We start from the raw sequence: 10,463 nt of genomic DNA, 5'->3' as shown, positions 1-10,463 counted from the left end.
TGGCTTTCCTGTCTTGAGTTCCTGCACGTTAAATGCACAGATATTTGAGCTCAGCATTGTCAAACCAAGAAGGGACTTGAGCTGCCTGCTGTCCTTCCAGAGGCTCCTGGTTTAGAGACCCCACTCAGCCACTGCATCTTCAAGGGAGATGCTGAGCTGTGGGTTCAGCACAGCAGCAACAAAAGGATCATTCACTCACCAGCCCACAGACCTTAAGAGAAGATTCCTGCTCACTGTGGGAGCCCCAGTTTGGATGGAGAGCACTTGGTACAGGATGAGCTGAGAGCCAGAGATGTGGAAAACTACTGAGTAACTTGAACCTGGATGGTGGGCCCAGGAATGGGGATGGTGAGCTCAGGAATAAGAGGCTGAGAGAGTTTTATACCAAGATGCTATTTACTTTGAACAGTCATATTCAGCCACAGTATAACATGTCTAATCAATCCACATGGATACACCTACAACACGTAATTAAAAAAATAATAAATGAAGACACTAATAAATTAAGTACATTTAACTTAGATGGGACAATGGTCTTTGTAACAGCAGTGGCAAAGGCTGGGTCTGCAGTCACTCCTCTAGGATGCAAATGCCAAGCAAGAAAATCCCTCTGGATTCCCCCTCCCCTCAGTCCTCATCCCACAAATGCTTGAGACCAAACCTGAACACTCCTGCTGGCCTCTGTCCATCCCACTGTCCCATGGCATCTCCACATTCCTCCATCCCCACAGCATGCAACACTTTCCTCTTGCTTTCACTGCTTCACTGCCTTGTTCCTTCCATTGCTACACAAACACTTTTCTATCTAACACAAACCAGAGTCCCCACAGGCCATCAAAGCCACGTCCAACAGCACCTTGTGGCACTTAGCAAATGTCAGTCCTTCTGTGGAGGCACCCAAAGGTGACAGCTGTACAAAAGAGAACAAGCTGCAAACATTTCAGATTTAATACAGAAATTTAATAGAGTCCACAGACACTAATGCTCCATCTGGAATCCAGTGACTTTTACACCTTCATGAGAAACAGAAGATGGATCCCACCCTGAGCTGAACTAGAAGATTAGGGATTTTCACAAGTCTTTGCATGACAAAAGCACAAGCAACACTGACTTTCAGAGGCTTGTTCTCCTACAGTGCTTAAATGCCTTGAAAACACCCACACCAGAGTGGAGAGTGTTTGCCATCCCATGCCTTACTTAACTCTTACTAAGGGATAAAGGAACTGGAGCTGGGATATGAGAACAGTGATTGAGTTCAGAGGACAAACCATGCACCCCCCTGCACCGAGCCACAATCCACCAACACCTCCACAGAGACTCAGCTTGCCTGGAAAGCTGCTGCCTTGGCAGCTCCTGAGGAGCAGAGCTGTGCTGGGAGAGCTGCAGTGGCTGCTCAGGATGAGCTGGGAGTGAGGCAGCACGTGGTGTGTCCCTGTTTGTCTGAGGCAGCTGTGCCAGCAGGCTGATGTTACAGCAGCAGAGCAGCACAGGCTGTGCTCTGTGCTGCCAGCCCCACCAGCAGCAGGGCAGGGAGCCCTGGCACCCACTGCTGCCAGCCAGCTGCACCCCTGGAGGCTGCTGGGTTTCCCCCATTGGTGCTGATCATCCAGTCAAGATGTAAAAGAAGGTGGGGCCAGCCTTGAGGGCAGGTGAAGGTGTCACTGTACAGGTACATGGAACAAGAACCCCTCCATGATAGTGCAGCCAGCACTGCTCTTGTTGGGCTCTCTGAGCAGGTCCAGCTGGAACAGACTGACCCTCTCCCACACCCTTGGGAATGGATGTGATCCCTGGCTGCAGCCCCACCTGCCATTCTGGGGGGAAGGAGCCTCCTGGCTCTTTGCTTTGCCAGCTCCAGAGCCTCCTGTTCCTGCCTGGTTGTTGGTGTTGCCAGCAGAGATCCAGCTCTGCCCTGCATCACTCTGTGTGAGTGTCCCTCTCCTTGGGCAGCAGCAGGCTCGACCTGGCTGGAGAGCTGGTGGCTCTTTTGATCACCTCCATCCACCTGCCAAGAAAAGACATGAGAAATGTTTAACCCTCACTCACAGGGAATCTTGTGCTTTGTCATGAGCTGTACCCCTTTCCAAAACAGCCATTTTCTTGCTTTTACAAGTCTTCTGGAGAATTAACTCTTCAAAGGGACACCTTGAGATGTGGCAAATACCCTGCAGAATGTGGTTGCCTGTCCAAGTAATGAGTCCTCAGTGCTCTGAGCTCCAGAGAACTCTCATGAGAGCTCACTGTGCTCCCTCCTCAGTGTTATCAAGGGTGACAAGCTGATAATAATTATTGCTTTTCTTAACAATAAATTACTAAATAGGTAACAGCCTTGCTTCTGTGGGAGAAAGCAAAGCAACAGTGAAAAAAGCAAGACAAATCCACTGTGAATTGGACATTTTTGCCCTGAAATCCCTACCAAGAGCCCAGTGCATTAAAGAGCACAACTTATGGCTGAGGTAGCTGATACCTCAGCTGTTCACAAGTGTGTGGCACTCTCCCAGGGAAGGGGGACATGTGACACCTCAGTAAAACCACATTCCAAAACTACCACTCCAACCCTGCATGGCAGGACCCAGGGCAGGGGTTCTCAACACAGCAGCAAAGTTTTGTGGTGCATTTCACACAGTTTGGACTCTGTGGAAGCCCCTAAGAGCAATTAATTGTAATTACAGAGGGTAATAATAAAATGTGATTACAGAGAAAGCAGACAAGTGAAAGGGAGCCCTGCACTTGTTGCTCTCAGCCTTGTGTTGTAACTTCTGCTCTCAGAAATGGAAGATAAAAACCAAAAAACTCTTTCCAGAACCTGGAAATCTGACTCCCAAGAGCTGGAGGAGCTGAGAGCCCACAGCCCTTCCCCTCCCACACTGGCTCCAAGGAAGCCCCAGACTCCTGGCACAAAGCAGAGCTCTCAGCTCCAGGTGTATCCCCAGCTCCCCCACACACAGGAAGGTTCTGTCAGAGGAGGGATCTCCAAATATCACTGGTGGGAAAAAGAAGGGAATGTTATTCCTGAGAATGAGCTGGAAGATCACTCAGACTAGGAGGAAAGAGAGTGTGGCATTCACATTCTATGAACAGAGAGAGAGAATTCTCTCACAGGATTTTTCCTGGAGAAGCACAGAGAGAAGAAGAGAAAACAATTCTCATCTCTACTTGCTGCTCCTGTTGTTTTTGCACATGTGGAATGTGTTAGGAAGATTGTTTACCTGAAGGGATTTGGTAATTGGATTCTGGTGATGGTTGTTTATGTTAATTAACCAATCACTCAAAGCTGTGTCCTGACTGTTGGGAGACAGCTGTGAGTTTTCTTTAGCATTGTAATTACTAGTTATTGTATTGAATTTAGTAGTTATTGTCTTAATTTATTTACAATAAAAATAATTGTAATTAATTTTGTATTTTCTTTAGTATGGTAATTTAGTATAGTATAGTATCTCTTTAATATAGTATAGTATAATGTAATATAATATAGTTTTGATAAAGCAATTGTTCAGCATTCTGAATCAATGGAGTCACATGCCAATCATTCCCTGGTTCATATTAATTGGTTATATTAATTACCCAATCACTCAAAGCTGTGTCCTGACTGTCAGGAGACAGTCAGGAGTTTTCTTTAGTATGTAATTTAGTATAGTATAGCATCTCTTTAATATAGTATAATATAATATAGTTTTAATAAAGCAATTGTTCAGCATTCTGAATCAATGGAGTCACATGCCAATCATTCCCTACAGTCCCTGATTACTATAAAAGAGGATGGAATGATCAACCACTGATTTAAGAGCAGGTTATAAACCAAGACAGAGAAAACAGAAAATTACCTCTCAAAGGTGTATTTGCTCTCAGCCCTGAAGAAATAGACGTGGGACTTGAACTGCAGCTTGAAGACATAATCCTTGTGAATGCCATCTGCCTCCACAGGGCTGCTGACCGTGTAGCCCAGCAGGGGGAGGCTGGCCAGGGGATAATCATCCTGCAAGAGCCCAAGAGCCCAGCCCTGAGTGCCAGGCACCCTGAGTGCCCCGGGGCAGGGCTGTGCACTCTTGCTCAGGAGACAACAGCAGAACTCTTCTGCAAGGCCACCAACAGTTTATAATTAAACCTTCCCCCAGCTCTTTTCATTTTTTAATGGTTATTTGTTTCTGCTCCTCTGCCCAATGCTGCCTCCTGGGCTCCCTCTTCCTTCTTCAAGAAGCCAGAATAACCCAATTACTGGGTTATCACAGTTTATTTGGTTAATAAGATGAAAAAATTGCACTGCACCATGGTTCATTATCAAGCAGGCACTGAATGCACCATGGGCAGAAAAATCCCTGGAGCCTGTCAGGCTGAGCTGAAGCCCAGCACAGAGAGAAGTGGGCAAAGAAGGCCCAAAGGCTGCTGTGTCCCTCACATCCCTCAGTCACTGCATGAGGTGACATTTCCCCCTCACCCACACAAGTTCAGCACCATCAGAACTGGAAATTCTGATTAAGTTCTACAAGAAGTGTGTTGTCATCTTATCACAGGGGTTCCATACTGTTGTCTCTTTACCTCAAAAGTTTAATATCTTCTGGTGTTTCTCATGGGCACCTCCTCAGAACACTGACTCTTTCTTCTTCACAAAGCAGCCACCTGACTCCAGCTCCCTTCTCACCCAGCCACCCCCCTCTTTTATAGCATCTTCTTCTCATTGCTTACAGCTGTGGCCTGGTAAAGTCAGGCCTGTTCCTAATCTTTGATAATTGGCCCAGCTGCAACTCCTTAGGGGTAAGATTACTTTCTACACTATCTTTATTTTCTTATATTCTATCCCCTACAGAAGTGCCCAGAGACCAGCTCCATTATGAATTGCCTCCTCCTCCCCTTGGGCTCTCCCTCAAACAGCAGAGATTGAAAGGCCAGGATCCCCAGGTGCCCCCAGGACCCTGCCCATCACCCCCTCACCTGGTGTGTCTTGTAGAAGAACAAGCAGAAGTTGGTGAAGACGACCCACAGTTTCTGCCAGCCATTGCTGTTCTTGAACTTCCTCAGCAAATACCCAGAGAGCTGATTCTGGCACAGAAGGAAAAGAGAATTCCCTGAAATCACAGGCTGCCATCCTGCTGCAGCCCAACGCTGCTCCTGTCCCTTCACCAGGCATGGTGACAGCCACCAGGGTCCCTCCCTTCCAGCCACCCTTTCTGACATGCAGAAAAGCCACGTGGAACACACTGTGTGAGAAGGGAAATAAAGCAGGAGAGGACACAGAGGATTGCAGAGCTGGGAGATAAACAACACTGGCAGCTACACCAAGCAAAGCTGGCGTGGAAGGGGCTGCAGGGAGGGGAACACCACTGCCTTGGAGTCAGCCAGCAGCACAGGGAAGCCTCTGGCATGGAATGGCAGCACAGGAATTTTGTAATTTGAGAAAAAGACAGGATTTGTGGCAGATTTACAGAGAGAACCATTTTTTTGAGGCATAAACAGGAGAACCTGTCTTAACAAGGCAGTGGTACACGTCTGCCTCTGAGGATGAGGATCCTCATGTGAGCAGTTAGGAAGCAGGACATTTTCCTGGACATCCCATGGCTCCTCCCCACCAGCACAACATGTGAGAGGCATCTTTACCTGGATCATGCACAAGTAATCAGACAGGGAAAGGCTCTGGTTCCGGTACCAACAAACATGGGTGATTGTGTTGGGCCGTTGGGCCTGGCCCAGCAAATAGCGAGGAGGAAGCTCTGGAGAAACAGCAAGAGAGCAGAAAACTGAGCAGAGAAAGGAGGAGAGAAAGAGAAAAACAGAATGTTAGGGTGAAAGGAGTGATGCAAGAAAGGTGGCTGTCAAAGGAAAATGGATTGTGAAAAAATGACGGTGTTAGAACATGGAACAGATCAGAGAGCGAGTGCAGGAACTCACACGTTCCATCCCAGAGCCTGCAGCAGGGTGGGCCTGTTCTCCATGCACAGAACTGTCAGCTGGTGTCTTTGCCCAGCTGTCAGCAGGGAAAGGCCTGGCCCCTCCAACAGAAACCACAACAGCTCAAGAGCCCAATGTCTGTACCTTGAGCCCAGGTCACATCTACAGCACTTCCTTACCAAGCTGATGCACACAGTCTCGACCAGAAAAACACAGGAGCTCCAGTGCCCAAAAGTTTAACCCCCCCTTAAACAAGTGCCTCAAGAGCAGAGCAGGACAGGCAGGCACAGACACAGCTGCAGCCCCTGTCCCATTGCTTTTGTCAGGTTAGTGACCTCCTTTTTCTGTCCATGTTATTTAGGGTCCTTCCCATTTCTGGAAGTCTTCCCAGCCTCCAGGCAGGTGTCCTGCCCTGCCAAACTGCTGCCTAAAGTAAAACCAGAGTTGCTGCAAGCAGTGTAAGGAGTGCTGAGCTGATCAGCCTTGAAATCTGCAGGATTCAGTGCCCAAATGTGCCACCAGTGCTGCCTTGCACTGTGGGGAACAGCAAGACTGCAGGAACCAGTGGCTCACAGAACCCAAAAAGGTTTGGGTTGGAAGGGACCTTAGAGCTCATCTGGTTTCAACCCCTGCCATGGGCAGGGACCCCTTCCTCCAGACCAGGTTGCTCAGACTCCCATCCAACCTGGCCTTGAACACCTCCATAATGAACACCTCTGCTCAGCATAAAATGATGGTGCCATGAAAAGACACTTGGCTGCTCAGTCCTGCCAGGAAGGGAAGGGCAGAGAATTCCAAATGAACTCTCCTTAATTCTGGGTGCAGTACAGCAGCTAAGCAGAGCTCAGTACAGCAGTCAGTCTCTAAAGGAAAATATCATGGAGAGGGGACCATTATAATCATAGAACCATTAAGGCTGGAAAAGACCTCCAAAATCATCAAGTCCAACCTTTGACCTAATCCCACTTATCAATTTAGCAAAGGGCCACATCCACACATTCTCTGAACATTTCTGGGGATAGTGACCCCACCACTGCCCTGGGCAGCCTGTTCCAATGCTAACCACTCTTTTTGCTAAGAAATTCCTCCTGATTCTCAACTTGAACCTCCACTGTGCAGCTTGAGGCCATTCCCTCTTGTCCTGTCCTTGTTCCCAGGGAGCAGAGCCCAACTCCCACCTGGCTGCCCCCTCCTGTCAGGGAGTTGTGGAAAGCCAGAAGGTCCCCCCTGGAGATGCCATGGGACAGAGAGAGAAACAGCAAGCATTTCTCACAGCAGCTTGTGGAAAGTTTTAGGGAGCTAGAAAGATGTGATAACTTGTTGACTATAAACAATTTGCAAGTAGTGTTTTTCTACTTTATTTTTCTGTTCCTCTCAAAGACAATGGATGAGAAAGATGTTTCTGTTAGTCAGCCAATAGAACAGAATCTATCGTACCACTCTATAAAAACCACGCTGTTCTTTTGAATAAAGCCTTCTTTGCCTTTGCTAAAAAAACCCCCACAAATAAAACCAAAAAAATCCACAAAAAACACCCCCTAAGCCTCCTTTTCTCCATGTTCAGCCCCTCCAGCTGCTCCTGGTGCTCCAGACCCTCCCCCAGCTCCACTGTCATTCTCTGGACACGCTCCAGCCCATCAATGTCCTTCTTGTCAAGAGGGTCCCAAAACAGACCCCTGGATTTGAGATGCACCAGCAGTGCCCAGCAGTGCAGCAGCAGTGCTAGTGCTCAGTCCTCCAGCAAAGCAGGGTGACACCCAAAGGAGAATTCAGCCCCAGCATATCCTGGCTTTCCTTTAACCCTTCCCCACTTTGCTCCTGCTGCCCAAGCAAAGCCCTGCTGCACGGAGAGCAGACACACAGACAGCCAGACAGGGGACAGCATGCAGAGGGGGTGGGTGGCCACGCTCTCCCTGGGCACAGCAGCTGTGCCAGGCTGAGAGGGGGCAGGAGGGGCCAGGGCTGGCCCGGGTACCTCGACGGCCGCGCTGTGGTCGGCCATGGAGACGCTGGTGCTGCGGTACCAGCACACGTGCACCGTGGTGTTGGCACGGGGCTGGCTCTGCCTGTCCAGGGAGCTACGGGAGGAGTGAATGTCATCTTCTGACTCCTGCTCTACTGACACCTCATCAGAGGATCCTGGGGGGCGAGAACGGGGTAGTGCTTTAAGTGAACTGTGCAATAGAAAAGGAAGAGAAGCTGGGATGCCTGAGAAAGGAGGTTTTCTCTTGCCATGGCCATGTTTAAGAATGTCACACTGAACTGGTTACACAGCTCCTGCACCACTCTGAGCACGTCAGTCTGGGTTTCATTACTCAGTTCTGCCTGGGGCAGCTGGCTCACAGGATCAAAGGATGGTCTGGGTTGGAAGGGACCTTAAAGCCCATCATTCCAACCCCCTGCCATAGGCAGGAACACCTTCCACTAGAATAAAATCACAGAGTGGTTTGAGTCAGTGCTGTGACAGTTCTGTTCCTTGAGTCAAGGAACAGAACAGAGGTCTCCAAGAAAAAATACTCCATGTTCCAGCCATAGCACCACCAGACAGGCACAGGAATACTGGGCTATAAGTGCTGACCTCCAGAGACTCTACATTTTGGACAAAAAAACCTCACCACTTAGTTAAAGTGAGAAAAATCTATGTGAGGGTTTTTAGGATTTTATAAAACCCCTTTATAAGGGACCTTATAAAATTAACAACTCTGCAATGGGAGCATCTCTGCTGCATTTAAAGCTATCTTGAACATCAGTCTAGGAAGACAAGGATATCTCTTTTGATTAAAACCAAAGGCCAATTAATTCTCCATCATCATATGAACTATAAAAATATGTCATTGATGTCCTCAGACTCACAGAAGGCAAAGCAGAAAGGACAGGACATCTGCTGCTTTCAGGGGGCAGGGAACAGCACTCACTGTTGGAGCGGTTGCAGACGGAGTTTTCCAGAAGCATCTCCGATTTCTCTGTGGATTTCTTGGCCATCTCAATGGCCACATTCAGATCTTCCATCCACTTGCCCATCTCCAGGCGGGTGCTGCAAGGGAAGCAGGGGCAATGGGCATCTGCCAGCCCAGGGCTGTGCCCAGGGGTGAAGGCACAGGTCACTGCCCAAAACAAGGCACAGAATCATTCCACTAGGTAAATAAAACCAAAATTAGAATTCCTCCGAAGCAGGAGCTTTCCAGAGGGAAAACTGACCTCATACAGCCTCCACCTCTATAGTCAAGCCTTGAAACAAGATTAAATTAACAGTTAAACACTTGGACTTTACAGCAAATAAAATGAACAGACAGCTGGCAGGCGTCAGGAGAGGAATTCTGGAACATTCTGGGGGATATGAGCCATGATTTTTTTGAAGGATAAATGGCAGCCTGAAGCACAGCCCATCTTTTAAAGAGCATCTGGCATCTCAAGCAAGTAAAACCCAGAGTGCAGGAAGAGGAAACCTCCTTCCCCCTTCCCAGGATCCTACAATGTGAGACCTTCCCAGCCCTTCAAGGTGTATCTGTATCCACAGGGATGCAACAGTGGCAGGTTTGGCTTTAGACACAGCCACAAAATTTCCTTGTTTTGGTAACCACCCCTTTTTTCTGAAAGTTTTTAATTTAGACTGAAAATTCCACACGTGGCCTAAGCCTAGCAGCAATTTTTATTTTTGATAGGTAACCTTTGAGCTATTTTAAAGTCATGACAAGGTAAAAATTCTATTTATTTTTCTAACTTTAGGAATCTTTCAAGTACCTTATGACTCACAGCTGCTGAGAAATGGTTGATCTTAAAAAAAAATAAATTCCATTCTCAGGTGTTAGGTTGGAATTTAAAAAAATATATCTGCATACCAAACATATTGGCTCCTGTGCCACTACACACCTGATTTATAAATATAGTGTAGTGGTTATTTTTCAAGAACAGGTCAGCAAGCAGTAAAACCCCTGTGATTTAAGGTTCAGATTTAGTGCTCCCACCCTGCATCGTTGGCATTCCTGATTCCAGCTGGGTTTTCACAGCAGACTTGCAGAGAGACAAAAACTCCTAAAGCTGATCCTGACTCCTTCAGGAGCCACCCTAATTACAAAAAGGCACCAAACTCACTGCACAGGGATAATTGAGGCTGAAAAAGGATTGTTTTTATTTCCAAGTCAGCCTTTAATTTTTCCCCAGCTTCCTCCATGAGATTCTGCAGGAACTGTCCCCTCCTCACAGCAATTCCTATGTTCTGAATTGTCATTCTTTGGATCTCTAAAATATTTGTATGTTTAGATTTTTGTCTTCTGAAGTGGTTTGAAGGATGACACTGGCAACTCCCAAATAAACAAACACAATGGCAAACTTATTGCTGCTGTTTGTGTTTTGGGTCAGACAGAATCACAGAATCACAGAGTCACAGGATGGTTTGGGTGGGAAGGGACCTTCAAGCCCATCTCATCCCACCCCAGCAGGGCAGGGACACCTCCCACTGTCCCAGGCTGCTCCAAGCCCTGTCCAGCCTGGCCTTGGGCACTGCCAGGGATCCAGGGGCAGCCCCAGCTGCTCTGGGCACCCTGTGCCAGGGCCTGCCCACCCTCACAGGGAAGGATTTA

At 47.9% G+C, this 10,463-nt stretch overlaps 1 protein-coding gene across 7 annotated transcripts in view; it reads right to left on the bottom strand.

The window, feature by feature from the left end:
• Positions 1-374: 374 nt before the first annotated feature.
• FARP2 (FERM, ARH/RhoGEF and pleckstrin domain protein 2) overlaps positions 375-10,463 on the bottom strand; it is a 73,433-nt gene continuing 63,344 nt past the window's right edge. For 2 of the 7 annotated variants that reach the window (XM_071437233.1, XM_071437234.1), the window contains exons 23-27: positions 8,799-8,917; positions 7,859-8,022; positions 4,930-5,037; positions 3,825-3,976; positions 375-2,005 (exon numbers count right to left, since the gene is read on the bottom strand). In XM_071437233.1, coding sequence (XP_071293334.1) covers positions 1,918-2,005; positions 3,825-3,976; positions 4,930-5,037; positions 7,859-8,022; positions 8,799-8,917 — 631 coding nt within the window. In that variant the 3' untranslated portion in view covers positions 375-1,917. Of the gene's footprint in view, positions 2,006-3,824; positions 3,977-4,929; positions 5,038-5,452; positions 5,733-7,858; positions 8,023-8,798; positions 8,918-10,463 lie in introns of those variants that run through there. The other 5 variants (XM_071437235.1, XM_071437237.1, XR_011680751.1 and 2 more) reach the window with 5 other exon arrangements.

This window comes from Agelaius tricolor, unplaced genomic scaffold (genome assembly GCF_023055355.1).
Source record: "Agelaius tricolor isolate 1412-34295 unplaced genomic scaffold, bAgeTri1.0.p SCAF_12, whole genome shotgun sequence".
In the NCBI taxonomy this organism is placed as follows: domain Eukaryota; kingdom Metazoa; phylum Chordata; class Aves; order Passeriformes; family Icteridae; genus Agelaius; species Agelaius tricolor.
The sequence above is the reverse complement of the archived record's forward strand: the minus strand, read 5'-3'. Positions and strand labels throughout refer to the sequence as shown.